This window comes from Ornithorhynchus anatinus, chromosome 4 (assembly GCF_004115215.2).
Source record: "Ornithorhynchus anatinus isolate Pmale09 chromosome 4, mOrnAna1.pri.v4, whole genome shotgun sequence".
Classification (NCBI taxonomy): domain Eukaryota; kingdom Metazoa; phylum Chordata; class Mammalia; order Monotremata; family Ornithorhynchidae; genus Ornithorhynchus; species Ornithorhynchus anatinus.
The window spans coordinates 75,042,511-75,060,922 of record NC_041731.1 but is presented as its reverse complement, the minus strand read 5'-3'; the positions used below and the strand labels follow the sequence as shown (position 1 = coordinate 75,060,922).

General features: G+C 39.8%; 1 protein-coding gene across 1 annotated transcript in view; it reads left to right on the top strand.

Moving 5' to 3' along the window:
• Positions 1-18,412, top strand: part of TRPS1 (transcriptional repressor GATA binding 1) — a 270,531-nt gene that overhangs the window by 45,509 nt on the left and 206,610 nt on the right. Inside the window, exon 4 of the mRNA XM_029063476.2 lies at positions 1,591-2,519. Within this exon, the coding sequence (XP_028919309.1) occupies positions 1,591-2,519 (929 nt within the window). The remainder of the gene's footprint in view (positions 1-1,590; positions 2,520-18,412) is intronic.

The window sequence follows — 18,412 nt, the reverse complement described above, 5'->3', positions numbered from 1 at the left end:
ACCATTGTGAGTACCAACAGAAGACAAAGCATTTATCCAAAGTCATTTGGGTGCAATTAAACTGGTTTTTAAAGAGTTTGGCACATAACTAAAAAAGAAAATAGAATTTGTGTGTACATGTGAGTGTGTGTACGTTTGGGTATTTGACATCAATTTGGTTGGATCTATACCTGGTTAATAAATACTGGGCCATGTATTTGTCTATACATAATATCTTCTGTACATTTAAAGTAAGCTTTTCATTAATGCCTGGTGTTCCAAATATTAAGCATGACAAAACAACAAGGAGAACAATCTTTTTTGTTAGCATGATGTGGCTGGGACTGTGGATTCATTCATTCATTCATTCAATAGTATTTATTGAGCGCTTATTATGTGCAGAGCACTGTACTAAGCGCTTGGAATGAACGAGTCGGCAACAGATAGAGACAGTCCCTGCCGTTTGATGGGCTTACAGTCTAATCGGGGGAGACAAACAAACAAGAACAATGGCAATAAATAGAGTCAAGGGGAAGAACATCTCGTAAAAACAATGGCAACTAAATAGAATCCTGCTTTGACCATTTCAGCCACAGAAACACTCATAAATGAATTTCAGCATTGGTTTTGTCTTCTTCAGATATAGAAGACCGCTGTAAATATTCTTTAAAAATTTATGGAGTCCCCCAGATAATTCTACGAAAGTGCATTCAGTTATTTGGGTTCATGGTTTTCACTCCTTGATTGGGACCCTTTGTGATATTTGGTGTTTACCCTGCCTTCATGTAGCGTTAAAGTCGGGCAGCCGTGGACCCGTGTCCATTGATGAGTGCCTTTGTCCTTATCACAAATGGGTCTCTAATTCTATTGATTTTCCATATATCACCATGTAAGACATTCATCACTTCAGTTTGATTTGCAGCACAAGTCAGAGAAATAATCAGGACTTTAATCCTACTGAAGTTCCAGCATTATGCTGAAGTTCTAGCAAAGTAATACTTATCACATTTAATGCAGAGTGTAGCTGTTTCTAGAGTTTCAGTTAAGACAAAGATACACCTAAAAGTAGAGGTTCAGAAGAGAAGTTGAAACTTACCTCATCATCAGTTTCCTGAAAGCTGCGAGATACAGCCTCTGGATTATTGCTAATTAGTTATTGTAGTTCTCCTGGTCATAAGACTTTTGTGAATTCTACATTTACATTTTATCTGAAACGCTTCTAACTTATGTTCTAAAAGGAGTGGATGTTTCTTCATATTTTTAAAACGTTACTAAAGCAAAGTAACTTTTCAGTAGTGCTTTAGAAGAGAGAGCCTCTGTACAGGGAAATTGGTGATAATAACTTTATAAATATTACTCAATATTCTCAAAACCACCATGAATGATACTGTACACTCTGGACCAGAGATGATGGCAGATGTACTTTGAAGTTAATTTCTTTTTGTGATTGTAATTGTGTTCCCTAGATATGCTCAACTGTTGTGTTTTTTAAAACAAATCATATCATCTATGTTCACTTTATTCTATGAGAAAACTAAGATTGTGTAAAAGTAGAATTTTTTTTTAATTTCCTATTAAATTTTGGCTACATGCTTTTTTTGTTTGTTTCAGATATGGTCCGGAAAAAGAACCCCCCTCTGAGAAACATTGCTAGTGAAGGCGAGGTACTGACCCTCGAGCCTGTAGGTACCGAGAGCAAGGTGTCTGGAAGGAACAAAGAATTTTCTTCAGATCAGATGCCAGAAAACACTGACCAGGGTGATGCTTCAGAACTGAACAATAAGGAGGAGCAGTGCATGCATGTTCAAGATCCATCTTCCAGCACTAAGAAGGACTTGAAAAGCTCAGTCCTTACAGAGAAGGCTGGCTTCAATTATGAAAGCCACAGCAAGGGAGGAAATGTTCCATCCTTCCCTCATGATGAGGTGACAGACAGAAATATGTTGGCTTTCTCATCTCCAGCTGCTGGGGGAATCTGTGAATCCTTGAAGTCTCCTCAGAGATCAGATGCAGATGACACCCAAGATATGGCCTGCCCCTCAGCGGGGGACCATTTGGAGACCAATGAAGAACATCAGATGTCACCCAAGGCTCCAGTGGAGACGGTGCGAGTGCAGAGTAGTCAGGCCGATTGTCAGGGGTCAAGTCCGATGTCCGTGGCCTCAAAAAACCCACAAGTGCCTTCAGATGGGAGTTTGAGACTAAACAAATCCAAACCCGATTTGTTGGGAAATGATCATCCAGATGCGGCACCTCTGTCGCCGGAGCTCCAGGACTTCAAATGTAACATCTGTGGATATGGTTACTATGGTAACGACCCCACCGACCTGATTAAGCACTTCCGCAAGTACCACCTAGGACTGCATAACCGCACGAGGCAGGATGCTGAGCTCGACACTAAGATCCTGGCCCTCCATAACATGGTGCAATTCAGCCACTCCAAAGACTTCCAGAAAGTCAATCGTACTGTGCTTTCCGGAGTGCTGCAGGACATCAATTCCTCCAGGCCTGCTTTGCTGAATGGGACGTACGACGTGCAGGTTTGTGCTTTATATGGTGGTGCTCTTTTACAGCAGGGAAAAATAGCAAGTGAAAGAGGTGCCTGGAATTTGCTACTGAAAAGAAAAAAAAAATACCCAAAACTTAGTGAATTAAAAAAAGTGCCCCTCTGGGTCCACTTAACTCAATATTTTTCTGCAATGTCCTTCATGTAAATTTGGAGACATTTCCCATCATGAGAGACTAAGTTACCCTGAGTTGGAGTGAAACCTTTCATAGTTAACAGAAATTTCTTGTTGTAACTTGATATTTGCATATACTTCCCAAATGTACCTTTTCTTCTGGTCCTACGGAAAAGCAGTTCATGCTCTTGGGTATTACGGAGCCTTCAGCTCTGAGCCTAAACTCATCCCACTGAGTCGTGCCTAAACTAACAATGCTTTGGGGAACAAGAAGTGTTTTGGGGGTGCAGAAATGTTCTTGTCTGTCTCGTCATTTTTCCTCTGGAAACATTTTTAGCCATTTCAAACTGAAATGGATAGTTTTGCCTGGAACTCTGTTGATCTTCATAACGAAGTGACTGTGAAATGTAAGTGTCAGGAACTGCAAAATGACTGAGTTACATTTCGGCACATTGGAGACCTAGTAATGAATTATGAAAGTAGCATTAAGCAATAATAAAAAATAATTCATATGTCAAACCGCAATGTATGAGGTAAAACTATGGACTGAGCAAATGCTTTTTATTTAATGTCGTATGTGAAGTTTAGCACAGACAGTGCTTGGAGGAATTAAAAAAATGCCTGACTTTTTATTCCATTTACTAGACTAATGAGCTTTTTTCACTGAACCTGTTTCACTTGATTCCATCTGAAGGAAGATTCTATGTGGTTGCTCTTTTATTAGCTTAGTTAAAAGCCTTGATCAGATTTAGAAAGTTGAATGCAGTCTAAATTCATTTTTGTTTACATTTTCTGCTATCCTGTGGTCAGGGTCATTTTGAATGTAGGAGGTTTGATAGTATCTCCATTTAGGAATGAATCCGGAGAAGTAACAGAGAGCTAATGAACTCATCTAGCCCTCTTTTGACCTACACATTCTCTTCAGAATAACAATCATTTGAATCAGCTGGCATTGGAGTTCATATGTGAAATGCGTTAAGATGTCTGCCCAATTGCTGAATATATTTGCCTTTAGACATCTGCATTTGTCCGATACTAATTAACAAAGAGAACTTACAATAGCATTCAAAAATAGGTACAGAATGCAAGAAATCTAGTAGTACTGGAAATACATGTGATCATAAGGGAAAAATAGAGATTTCAGAGGCCCTGAAGATTCTAGGATATCAACTGTGTCACCTTGAAAAAGACATAAAAAGCACACTTGGAAGACAATATCTTCATTTTACAGGTCTTTAAATTTTCCTTTATGAATTTCTACAAATAGAATTTTTTTTATGGAGCAGCAGATTAAGTTAACGTAGTTATTAATGCATAAAAGCCACATCTTTGAACTGAGGTCTTATTAAAAGATCATTTCACTCTCTCACGTCAGATGTTTCTTCAGTCAGATCGTGATTGGAAGGCAAATACATGATTCAGATAAAAGGGCTGGAAGTGAATAATGTCAGAATGTGCAGTAATGGTTTATAATTAGCAAGTAATGTGATAGCAATACCTGGATTTCCTGCTATAGTTTCAGTTAGCTCACTCCAGGGACACCATCTGAGAGAAACTTGAATTGTACTTGTCAGGATGGCCCCAAAACTAGGATTTGGTGAATTTGAGTTTATCATGCTTCCCTTTCCCTCCTAGCAGCTATTTAGTTAGGCCCTTTGTTATTTATAGTAAAGTTTATGCTTGGATTGAACGAACTGGACACTTTTTTCCTATGCACTGTTTTCAGAAATAAAACAGATGCGTGAGCTATCTCAGTTTGGACTAATACAACTCGAAATTAAACAGCTGAACCTAGACTAGACTGTCTGCCGGACCCTGGCAACAGCATACTGTGGGGAAGACGAAAGGAGTTATGAAATAGTTCATGGATATCTAGTTAAGATCACTGTTTTCTCTGACCAGCAGCATTTCCTAATATAGAGTGGTAATGAGAAACAATTTGGGTGATGATTTTCAAAAAACAATCAAATCCTGAAAACCAGTATTTTTTAGGGACCTTTTTTTTTCTTCGTTCAGTTTAGGAAGAGAAAATTCAATATAATTTTGTGCCAATGCTATGCTTCAGTACATGCAGATAAACCAGATGTTGATACAGAACATGTCAGAAGATAAGCAACTGATTAATATTTTCATGCTTCACAATAAATACTGAACAGCTTTTCTACATTCATAAACAGACTGAAAAGAGAGTTGAATTCCCCTTTGCACCCACACATGTTTGTGTTGCTGCAGTGCCATTTAAAAGGTACTTTTCCCAAGCATTTGAAGTGCTGGAAGAAAAAAAGCTACATTTCCTTGAAAAGCTAAAATTGATCTAATGCTGTTTTGTTGGAAATTTAGACGTTAAGCCATTCAAATATCTGCTGACATAAAGATTATGGATGCAAACAGTATCAGTGCATCCAAAGAGTTTTACTCATATTCTGGAAAGAAGCTGCATCATCTATAATACAAATGAATTGAAATAATAGCTGTGGAAGATAAGAACTAATTCATTCTCCCTATTGGACTTAGAACTGCTTTTTGTTGGTAGCAGGAGTGTTGGTGGTTAATGATAGATTTATGATATTTTAGGCAAGAAAGAAAGGAACAGAAGCCAGAGGGAGTTGATTTGAACAATCCCATGGCTTTGATCTGTCTTATGATGCTTAGTCAAAGGGTGCTTTAAATAATTTGCACTGGAGTGTTTTTGTTATTATGTCTTGTACTCTGGTGTGCTTTTGACAAGGCAAAAAGAGGAACAGCAAAAGACAAAAAGAGAAGTCAGTTAAAGGACTCCACTGTCAAAGCACACACTGACAATTTAAGCTCCTTACTGCCCAGGAATTTGCCTTCCAACTCTTGAACTGTGCTCTCTGTAGCCTTCAGGACAGTGCTCTGCAAACAGAAAATGTTCAATAAATGCCACTGACAGACAGTGTATTTGACACACTTGAATGCTGTTCAGTTGAGCTGTGGAATGTATTCTAAAATAAACTTGGAGGTAAATGTCTTATTAGATATATCTTTAATTTTTGCTCTTTAACAAAATCCTACATTTGCTCACATTTAGCACACCTATCATCATGATCCAGGTCAATCAGTCATCAATCAGTGATATTTATTGAGTGCTTACTGTGCATAGAGCACTGTAGAACAACAGAATTGGTAGCCAGGTTCCCTACCCAGAAGGAGCATATAGTTTAGATGGGGGATCCAGGCTTAAAAAAAATTAATGACAGCTATGTACATAGGTGCTGTGAGGGTGGGATAAATATCAAGCGCTTAAAGGCTACAAATCCAAGTGCCAGGGTGGCACAGAAGAGAGATGGAGTAGGGGAGGCGAGGGCTTAAGTCGGGGGAGGCCTCTTGAAGGAGATGTGATTTTAATAAGGCTTTGAGGTAGGGAAGAGGGGTGGTCTGTCTTTATGAAGGGAGGGGGTTTCAGGCCAGAAGGAGGACATGGACAAGGAATCCGTTTTGAGATAGATGAGATCGAGGTACAATGAGAAGGTTGGCGTTAGAGGAGCGAAACGAGTGGACTGAATTGTAGTGGTAAATCAGGGAGGTAAGATAGGAGGGGGCAAACTGATTGTGTGCTTTAAAACCAGTGGTAAGGAGTTTCTGTTTGATTTGGAGATGGATCGCAACCACTGGAATTTCAGGATCTAGCAAGAAAGTATCGCGATCTGATTTCCCGTTCTGTTAAATCTCATGAGAGATTCTCACAGACACCTTCGCTACTCCATGCCAAGTACTTGCAATTGAAGAATTGCTGTATGATGCCAATTGGAAAAGCAAGGTCAAAGTAGAAGTTTATCGTAATTTGTTGATTTTTCCAGTGAAAGCACTGACTTTGATTCTACTTCTTATATATTCTTGAATGATAGCCCCTTCAAATAGTTTTTTTGAATCAAATTACATTCTGTGTTTCAGACCAATATGTAGGCTATCATGGAGACAGTTGGTTTTCTTTTGGGACATAACTGCCACTCCTTTTTAATCTCCTTTATTATACTTATTGGAATACAGGGTGGATGGAGCCATACGTTACTAAATGATTACCTTGCTTTCTCTAGGACTTGATGTTCTATGTATTAGGGTTGTTTGCATCATCTTTATTGGAAGCTCTTGGCCCTGGGTCCAGGTTATAAAAGTAGGAGTCTGTCAAGTGCTGCTTCCCACGGGAAAACGTTTTAATCCTTTCAGTGTTTATAAATGCCAGTGCAGTTGTGTGAGATGTATATAGTGCTCCTGCATGTACAGAAACTCTTCTTGGAGGTAGCTGCCTTATTTAGTTTATTAAATTTGGGGGCCTCTTAAAGGAGTGTTAATGCCAGGAGAACAGTCTCACTGCTGGGCTTATCAGTCATTAGACCTGCCGTTGACCCAGTGCTTTGAGAAAGAAGTTGTTTATTATTGAGACAAATGTTTTCTCTGTAGGCAGCAAATAATCTTCAAGAGAAGCAAGAAGCTTCAAGATTCTAGTCAAAAAAATTGGAGCTGTGTATGCAGTTCTCCCCATCTTTAAATCAGCGTTAGCTGTATTGACTTTGCATGCATAGTCCTTGGCATTTGATCAAGGCCGGACCCTTTTGGGGTCATGCAGGTTAAAGAGCTGAAGGATCACCCTCTGAAGCTTCCGTTTTATCATTTGGTTGATCTCTCTTTTCCCAGAATATTTCTTCATGAGAGATTTCTTTTTCTAAAGTGTAGAGGCCCTATTAGAATAACACTAGAGACAATTTAGGACTCCCCACTTCTTTTAAACATCTCTGGGTCATCCAGTCTTGCTCAGGAATAAATATTACATTCTAGAAAGACTGGTGAATTCCATTTGGATAGATTCAGGGAAATTCTATTTAGTTTGCCTGCTCTTTTTTTGGCAAAAACAAAGAATAATTTTCATGGCCTTGGAGAGGGCTGAGGTCCAAATGATTAAGGACTTAGAGAAATTCTGAGGAAACAGGAAAAAGGGGGCTAAAGAGACCAGGCAGGAGACTTGATATTAAATTCAATATATTTTCTGTCCTTTAATAGAGTTTTTTAAGGAACTTTTCAGTAGTACTGTTTTATTCTCCTCAAATACATAATCTATCAGATACTTAATCTCTGTGGACTGTAAACTCGTTGAAGTCAGGAAATGTGTTTGTTATACTGTTGTGTTGTACTCTCCCAGGCACTTAGTAAGCACACAGTAAGTTCTCAATAAACATGATTGATTTGATTGATACATTTGATATGTTCAGGTGCTTATGTTCTTTCAACATCATAGTGTGGGTAATTGGAAAGAGAACCATGGGCAGGGCATTAGTCAAGTGGTCAGGTCTGATTAGGTGTAGTCTAGTGGAAAGAGCACAGGCATAATAGAGATACCGGTTTCCAATCCTGGTCCTGCTACTTGCCTATTCTGTGATCTTGGTCAACTCACTTATTTGTGCCTTAGTTCCCTCGTCTGTAAAATTGGGATTAACTGCCTCTTCTTCTTCCTACTTAGACTGTGAGCCTCAAAATAATAATGAAAATTATGGTATGTGTTAAGCACTTACTATATGCCAAGCAGTGTTCTAAGCGCTGGGGTAGATACAAGATAATCAGGTTGTCCCAGGTGGGGCTCACAGTTGTATTTCCCAATTTACAGATGAAGTAACTCAGGCACAGAGAAGTTAGGTCTGAGGCACAGAGAAGTTAAGTTGCTTGCCCAAGATCACACAGCAGACAAGTGGCCGAGCTGGAATTAGAACCCATGTTCTGACTCCCAAGCCCATGCTCTTTCCACTAAGCCATGCCGCTTCTCTTGATAGACAGGGACTGTGTCTGACCTACTGTTGGCTTAATCCAGTGCTTGGCAAGTAATAGGCACTTATGAAGTACCATAATACTTATTATTGTCATTGTTACGGTGGCCATTCACCTGGTGTGGTAGCAGGTAGTCCTGTTTTCAGCTGGTCTGCCTCTTGATGGTATGGATATAACAATAATAATAATAATGTTGGTATTTGTTAAGCGCTTACTATGTGCAGAGCACTGTTCTAAGTCCTGGAGTAGATACAGGGTAATCAGGTTGTCCCATCTGGGGCTCACAGTCTTAATCCCCATTTTACAGATGAGGTAACTGAGGCACAGAGAAGGTAAGTGACTTGCCCACAGTCACACAGCCAACAAGTGGCAGAGCTGGGATATGACAGTGGATGTCTTCGAGTCCAGTCAATTATTTTAAAAAATATAGCCTCTCCCCACCCAAGTCCCAATTAGGGATCTGTTAAACGGAGTCAAAGTCCTGCAACAAGTGGAGAAATTAGGGGTACCTCTGGAGAAATGCTAACTCCAGTGATGTCACATGTGTCTGGGTTGCCCAGTACATGTGTGGGCCACCAGTGGCCACCCTGAGAGTAATGTACATTCCATTGGTCCAAATAGGATTATGCAGGGCTAAAGATAAAAAGGAAAAGCAAAACCTAGTAACGCAAAACAAAAATATTAAGAGGCTCACTTAAGTACTTCCGACCTGCCCTTCTTCTACTTGTCATATAAATCTCTTGGAAAGCTAAATGAGTAACCAGCTTTTTAGATTTCAGCCATGTTCTCCACTTGCACTCCACCCAGTTTTATTCATTTCCATAGGTAATTCAAATTCAATCATGTATTTTCATTTACTCTCAGATTTGATGGTTGGTATGTATGAAAAATTTTTTCCGATTTAGTCAGATGAGGTTATTTTCTCCCCTACTCATTCCCATATCCTTCCAGAGTTGGTAAATTGCTGCACTTTAATTTCTGGAATACGATTTTCGTCACATACATTCAAATAAGGGGGCTCATCAGAAACGTACTGGTTAACAAATGGTCAGCTCTTTTTTCCAGTTCTTTAGTTACCGGTTGCTTCCTGAATGGCCTTTATGTTGGCTGGACTACAGATTGAAAGATACAGAGATTGACTTATTTCACAGTTCTGGGTCTGCATAATTAGAGATTTAACCTCTGCCAACAAGCAAATGCCAAATGGGTGTGGTGGTGAGGAGAATAAAATTTGAAGGGTTTTATTTAAGCAATTATGCACCCCCATTCCTAATTTTTATTTAGAACTATTGTGATTTGTGGGGTCGTGAAAGTAACAAAATTTAATGTACAGTGAAATGTTTATTTCTGGCGAAACAATCAAACAGATGAGACCTAGAAGTTTCAGCAAGTTGGATTACAAACTGTAACTTAATTCTGAATGCTAAAAGCAGCATTGAATATTTTTCTTGACACTTTTATTGGAAAATAATAGTTTTTTTGTTAAAGTTATGATTAAGACCTCAAGGAAAGGTGGGCCCGTATCAGATAGGTATTTTGTTCCCATCCACATCTGTCTGCATTTGCCCCTTTTAAACTGTCAACCAATGAATAGTATTTATTGAGTGCCTAATGAATGTGAAGCACTCGACTAAGCATTTGGATGAGTACGACATACAACTTGCCCTCAAGGAGCCCTCAAGCAACTTCCAAACTAATGGGGGAGTCTGATACATACATACAAAAAAAAATAGACAGCTGTAGAGATGGAAAAATAGGGATTTAAAAGTAGGGTAACTATTAGGATAAAACAGCCAAGTAAATGATTGAATACTGAGGTTAGGAATAAAATAGCTAGGTTCTGATGGTGGCATTTAGTTTGATGTAATAGTGTGTTGTAAATGATCCAGGGAATCATATATATTAATTTTTTTGCAAAACAGAAACATAGGTTCAAGTCAGATATGGAGTTTTTATGGCAGTGCTTCAGTGACATACATTAAAAAAAAAGTGCCGGTAAAATGGCTGTCTCACTATTTTAAAAATCAGTTTGTGCCTTAATAGCTCCATTGTGTGATCCAACTCCATCTTGGGGTTTAATTTTGAAGCTTTGTCCTTTATATCTATGTTTTATCAATCAATCAATGCATATATTGAGTGCTTACTGTTTGCAGAACACGGTATTAAGTGCTTGAGAGGGGACAATGCAACAGAGTTGGTAGGTGTGATTCCCGCCCACACTGAACTTAGTGTGGGAGAAAAATATTAATATGAATAAATAAAAATTACTCTTTGTACAGAAGTGCTGTGGGCCTGATGATGGGGTGAATATCAAGTTCTTAAAGGGTATACATGCATCAGTATATGGGGGAAACAAAAGTAATGGGAGTAGGGGAGAAGAGGGCTTAATTGGGAAAGCCCTTTTGGAGGAGATGTGATTTTAATAAGACTTTGAAGGTGAGGAAAGTGGTTGTTGTATGTGGAGAGCCAGGGAGTTCCAGATCAGAGGGAGAATGTGTGAAAAGTGTTGCTGGTTAGAGGCATGATGAACAAATTGGCTAGAGGAAACGAAGTATGCAGGCTGGACCATAATTGGAAGTCGGGAAGATAAGGTAGAAGGGGGTCATGTGATAGAGTGTTTTAAAGCCGATGGTAAGGAGTTTATTCTTGATGCCAAGGTGGATGGGCAGCCCAGTTGAGGTCCATGAGAAGTTGGAAGCCATGGACTGAACATTTTTTTTTTTTTTAGAAAGATGATCCAGGCAGCAGAGTGAAATATGGACTGCAGTGGGCACAGACAGGAGAGACGGAGGTCAGCAGGGAAGCAGATGCAGGAGTCATGGCAGCATAAAAGTGCTTATTTTCTATAGTATAGATTTCTGTATTCATTTCCACTGTTTTTTTCTTCAAGTAACTAGGTGTCAATGATAAATTGGAAGGGTAGAGAGGATCCATGCAGAGACTTCCAAAATACACTTATAGATGTAGTAAAGACATAAAAATTGATGAATTCAGAAGTTCAAAAACAGAATTTCCAAACCTCAGAAAGTTTTCTGTCAATGTGAAGTTAATATAAGACTGACACCCATGTAATCTTCTCTGTTGCAATCAGTCAGAGTAATTTAATGACATTTATCAAGCTTTAACAGCATAGAAAACACTGAATTATATGCTAGGGAAGTATACTCAGAAATTGAAGAGGAGACAGGCAGAGGCTTCAAGTGTATACCTATAAAAGTGGTAAAGACATAAAATGAAAATAGGTGAATTTAGAAATTCAAGAACAAAATTTCCAAACCTCAGAAAGTCCTGTCTCAATGTCAAATTAATATAAAATTGACATCCACGTAGTCTTCTCCAGTGCAGTTGGTCATTTTATTGTAAAGACATTTATCAGCTCTAACTGAATTAAGTGCTGAGAAGGCATACCTAGAAACTGAATTTAGACACAATCTCTAGGCCACTGTAGATTCACTCTAGGACGTGTGGTGAGTAAAGAGAGTAACAAAGTGATAGAGTGAATTCAATGAACAATAACAGCAATTCAGTAAAAATAGATATATTCCCTGTCTCACACAGGATTTACTAAGAGGTAGAGAGAGCAGAAAGGTTCAGTAATTTGCCCAAGGTCACCTAGAAGACCAGTGACAGAGTTTGATTAAAACTTGGGTTTCCTGATTCCCAGCAAACTAGGTCCCACTATCTCTCAATGATACATAGTTTCTCCCTAGACTGTAAGTTCCTCATGGACAGGGAACAAGTCTGCTTTATTATACTCTCTCAAGCATACAGTACCCTGCACCCAATAACTGCTCAATAAATGCTGTTGACTGATTGAACCAGACATAGCCTACCTTTGCCAAACCACACAACCTTTTCAATGTTTTCAATATTTAGAGAGACCATGCTGATCTAGTGGGGGTAGACGAGGCATAGGAGAAGGGAGGAGTAGGAGTCTCTACACTGTACATACCCAGTTTATGGGGTGAGAATTTTTGTATCAAATCAGTTATCTTGTAGTCTTCTAAGGGCTTAGTACAGTGTTCTGTACACAGTAAGTGCTCAATATCTACAGTTGATTGGCTGGTTGAGGGAGTGGGCAGTTCACATCATTTATTCATGCACTCAAATTTATTGAGTACTTATTGTGTGCTAACACTGTACTAAGCACTTGGTAGAGTACAATACAACAACAAGCACATTCCATGCCCACAACGAGCTCACAGTCTAGAACAGTCATCAGGGGCTCCTTGCTGACCCAGGAGTCTCGGCATGGCATAATGGATAGAGGATGGATAGTAGATTGTGAAACAGTCAATCAGTCAGTCAGTGGTATTAAGCACTTACTATGTGCAGAGCACTATGCTAAGCGCTTGGAAGAGTACAATACAAGATATGTAGTACCCCATCAACAACAAGGGTGGGCTTTCCAATAATAAAGCTCTTTTATTCCTTTGTCCCTTCTTCTCTGTCTGCCTTGTGGTTAAAATCCCTCAAGATTGATTCAAGTCTAGTATTTGTTGGTCGCTTTGTTCCCAAGTCAGTGAATTACTATCTCTTCAGGAGAGAAGATTAGGAATTGGCCACTGGGTGCACAAATGGACTAGGGAGGTAATTTACAATTATCTGGATCACACTGACTCTCCCTCCATTAGAGTTATCTCTTACCATCTCTCAGACTTCCTCTGATGTATGCAAAATATGCTAGTAGGTAAATTCTTAATATTTAGCTATCAGGATCAAATAAACCATCCTAGAAGAAGATAGAGCCCTGCACATGCAGAATCCTTGGGACTCAGCCTGAGGTGACTTGACCTCTCCCAAGCAACCAGTCAGTGGAATTTAGTGAGCTCCACTGTGTGCAGAGCACTGTACTAAGTGCTTGAGAGGGAGTGATACAGTAGAGTTGGTAGACACAATCCTTGCCTACATTGGAACTCTCAGTCAACAGGGAGAGACAGACATTAAAATAAATTACAGATAGGGGAAAGAGTGGAGCACAAGAATATGCTCATAAGTACTTTGGGGCTGGGATGAGGATGAAATTGCTTAAGGGGTTCACAGCCAAGTGCATAGCTCATCCATTCAGTTGTATTTATTAAGAACTTAGTGTGTGCAGAGCACTGTACTAAGCACTTGGGAAAGTACAGTTCAGCAATGAAGCAATAATGAACTCACAGTCTGGTGGCGGTGGGGAAGACAGACATCAATATAAACAAACAGGCATCCATATAAATAAATAAAACTACAGATATATACATGAGTGCTGTGAGGCAGGGAGAAGCGAAAGAGCAAAGGGAACAAGTCAGGGAGACGCAGAAGGGAGTAGGAGATGAGGAAAACTGGGGTTTAGACTGGGAAAGCCTCTTGGAGTAGATATGCCTTCAGTAAGGCTTTGAAGAGGGGGAGGAGTGATTGGTGTTTTTGAGGAGGGAGGGCGTTCCAGTTGACAGGGGGAGGGATGGGGAGGGGAATTGAGGGATTAGTCAGGAAAGGCTTCTTGATTTCAGGAGGGTTTTGAATTTAGAGAGAGTGGGGGACTGTGAGTAATGAGGGGGAGGGGGTTCCAGCCCAGCAGAGATCACCCCTCTGATGGCTGCTCCAGGAAGCTGGCAACACTTGAGTGTTCTGGGCTCTGGCAGCGTAACTAGGGAAGGTACCAGAGACAAATCTTCTTTGTTCTGGCATCAAAGAGAAAATTTACATATACTTTCAATTTCCTTTCCAATCCTCTCCACTACTTCCTCCCCACTACTCCACCACTATCCCCATCTTCAATGCCTTATTAAGGTCACATCTTCCAAGAGGCCTTCTCTGATTAAGCCCTCTTTTGCCTGGCTTCCTCTCCCTTCTGCGTCATCTATGCACTTGGATCTGTGACCTTCAGGCATTTGTTATTCACCCCACCCTCAGCCACACAGCATTTATGTACATATGCATAAATTATAACATTCATATTAATGTCTCTCTCCCCCTGTAGACTTTAAACTCACTGTGGGCAGGGAATTGTCTACCAAATTCTGTTGCACAGTACTTTCCCAAGCGCTCAGTACAGTGCTAACTCTCAAATAATGTCATTGATTAATTGATTGATTGATATTTCCTAGAGAGGAAAATTGGCCTTACTCACTTTTTATTGACTTGGCAAACCCCAATGATAAATTGAAGCACAATGGGGAGGCACAAAAAATTAGAATGTATGTAATTAAAATGTATGTAATTAAAAGCCTGGCCATGTTTTCCCAATGTCCAATGTTGCATTCACAAGACTTTCATCTTTTTGTTTCTCCCTCCATCTAATCACTGTGTTTTTCCCTTTTCTACCTTCCTCCTGTCCCAGTTTTCTTCATGTGTACATTTCTTCCCATCTCTGTCCTTCAAATATATATCGAGAAGCTTGTTGCTGATGTCGGCCAGCTTCCCTTCCTTTTTTTATGGTATCTATTCAGCACTTACTATGTGCTAGACACTGTAGTAAGCACTGGTGAAGATGCATGCTAATCAGGTTGGAAACAGTCCACGTTCCACATGGGGCTCATGGCCTTAATCCCCATTTTCCAGATGAGGTAACTGAAGCCCAGGTAAGTGACTTGCCTAAAGTCACACAGCTGGCAAGTGGTGGAGTCTGAATTTGAACCCAGGTCCTTCTGACTCCCAGGCCCATGCTCTATCAGCAGGCCATCCCGCTTCCTTCTTCTTTTGGATGGGTGAGGTTTGGAGTGGAAGCATCAGTCAGTCAGTCAATAAATGGTATTTATTACTGATGGTATTTGTTAAGTGCTTACTATGTGCCAGGCACTTTATTAAGCACTGGAATGGATACAGGCAAATCAAGTTGGATACAGTCCCTGTCCCAGATGGGATTCATTAACACTTATTGTGTGCAGAGCACTGTACCGAGTGCTTTTGAAAGTACAACACCCCAGAGTTGGTTCATGCAATCCATGTTCAAAAAGAGCTTCCAGTCTACGTGAAGCAGAAGCATTTATTGAAGACCTCCAATGTACAAAGCACCTTCCTGGGTACCTTCTGTCTATGGAGCAGTTCATCAAGAGCTTGGGAGAATAGAATATAAGTAAAATACCCTGCCTTTGTGGCATTCACACTCTCTAGGGTCCCAATCCCTGGATCCCCTGAACTCAGTCCCTGCTACCTTAACAGGCATTTCATATATTTGGGGAAGAATAGAGCTTCTAAGGACCATGGGTTTTCCGAGGGATTACTTGCTCCTAATCCCGGTCCTTAATGGCTGCTGTAGTTCTCACCTGTGGAGCTCACTCTTCCTAGCACTTTCATTCATTCAGTCCTATTCATTGAGCACTTACCGTGTGCAAATCATTGTACTAAGCACTTGGAAGAGTACAATATAACAATCAACAGATATACCCACTGTAACAATGAGCCACGTTAGTGGCCTCATTCAAAGCACAAACTTCCTGGGAGATTCTGTCCTCTCCACAGTATTTCACCCCAAAACTCTCCAAAGCTTAGGCCCCCATCATCTTTGCTGATTCTCCTCTTCAACCACCACCATTAAATACACTGAATTTTCAAAACCCACTGTCACACAAACTGACTCCCTTTCTTAGTCAGGTCAGGACATGGGCGTAGTAATTTATGCATCTTGTTGCAAGTCAAAGCACAATTTTAGTGGCTCTTTCACAATGAGGAAATGCACAGATGGCTATAAACCAATGGGAACAGCATCACCAGTTGGGTGGAATGATCACAACTTTTTGCAATCTGACAGGTTTAAAGCAGAATGACCGAAACCCATTAAAGGACTTGCTTTTCCTTGGGAGGCAGCAGAGATGCCCTCAGCTAAGATAGGGATGGTAATGTTGGCAGAGCTGAAGTGGCGGTAGTGTTGGGAATTATAGTTCTATGTGTGTTTGTGTAATGTGTATGAATGTATATGTATATATTAATACACACTTATGAGTTGTCCTTCTCTATCGTCTTAACCTTTTTGTCCGATTTTCTAGTTATTTCTGCCTTCTTTGTTTCTCTCAGTCTCCCTATCCTCTCTGTTTCTGAACATGTATGGTGTCCTCTTTCCATGTTTACCTTCATCTTTAGCGTCTCACTCCATTTCACTTTTAACTCCTAAAACAATTGTCATGTTACCGTAACACCTTCATTCTATTTCATTCTTTATCAGTAATAGTAATAATGTTGGTATTTGTTAAGCGCTTACTATGTGCAGAGCACTATTCTAAGTGCTGGGGTAGATAGAGGGTAATCAGTTTGACCCACGTGAGGCTCACAGTCTTAATCCCCATTTTACAGATGAGGTAACTGAGGCCCAGAGAAGTGAAGTGACTTGCCCACAGTCACACAGCTGACAAGTGGCAGAGCTGGGATTAAGATTTAGATTAATTTTAAGATTAAGATATCAAGATAGAACATTCACATGGCATGAGGAATTTGCTATGTCAAGTTGCCTGTCTAAGAGTAGATGAATTGACAAACATTAACTTTCAGTTAGTCACTTTTTACTGTTATTAATGTGTTCGGGTGATATTACCAAAAGCAACTGATCGAAAGAAGTGAGAGTTAAACTCCATCCATGCATGCAAGTGTGACCAAAAAAAAATAGTATTGCCTTCCTCATCATTGTGGACAAATGTTGAAAAACTGAAAAATATTCAGAAAAGTAATGTTCATACACACACAAAAAACAACAGTATGCATAGAGACAACTAACTTTGACTCTTCCCAACTGTGCTAATCATGAATATGAACATATTTTGCTTTTGTTTTTCATGAAGCCTGTTTTCACCAATGCACTCCTTACATTAGCAGAAATCCTTCCCTAAACACTGGAGGAGCCTTACAAGCCTGAGTCAATTTGATTGTTGAATCAAACAAAACCATTTCCAGTGACTTTTGATCGTTCTGTTTTTTGATAATATTAAAAATCAGAGTACACAGAAAAAAAACAAAAAACTTTAACCCACACTCCCGTTTTATTAAATTGAAATTTGAGCTTCCAAACAAAGAATGTGTGAGTCAGAAAATGAAATGAATCAAACTTGATTAATTGGTTCTGAATCTACACCTCAGTGAAATTTGTCAATGCACTCTCTATATTTTGAAGGTTGTGTAGGTTCAGATGCATGTGGCATGATGATATGCCAAAGGATTGTATTGTTGGTGATCAGTATGCATTTACAAAACCATTTTACCAGGTCTTTCAGAGTGGTATATAAAAGCAAATCAAGCTCATTAGGAAATGCCTTGTCTAATCCTTCTAAAAGTGCCATAATATTTACAGAAATTCTGTAAACATGTGGCATCATCATAGCCTTGTTCACACTTTCCCTAGGTTAAAGAGGTCCATAAACTACTTAATAAATTCAATGAAAATTGCACTGTTTCGTAGGTTCCCAAGCCTTTATTATAGTACTTTGCACATAGTAAGCACTCAATAAATTTCATTGGTTGATTGATTGAAAATGTGGTTAAGGTGGGAAATGTAGAAATAACCCAAAGGGACTAAAAGAAGCTGCACCTCAACTTTGCCAGGTTTTTCTTAGTCAAGAGTTGGATTCACTATGCAAAATCGTGAAATGTAAATGCAAAACAATGGATTGTCACACAAAGCGTATCATGTCTGATTCATTGCTAGAATGGCTAAAACATACTTTACTTGAAGCTAGACTGTAAGTGACCTTAGGGCAGGGGTCCTGTCTACCAGCTCTATTGCATTGTTCTCTCCCAAGCACTTAGTGCAAATGCACGTGAGGTAGCATGGTGCAATGGATAGAGCACAGGCCTGGGAGTCAGAAGGTCATGGGTTCTAATCCCAGCTCCTCCACTTGTCTGCTTAGTGGCCTTGGGCAAGTCACTTCACTTCTCTGTGCCTCATTCACCTCATCTGTAAAATGAGGATTGAGACTCTTAGCCCTTCATGGGACGGGGGCAATTTTCAACCCTATTTGCTTGTATCTACCCCAGAGCGTAGTTCAGTGCCTGGCACTTAGTAAGGACTT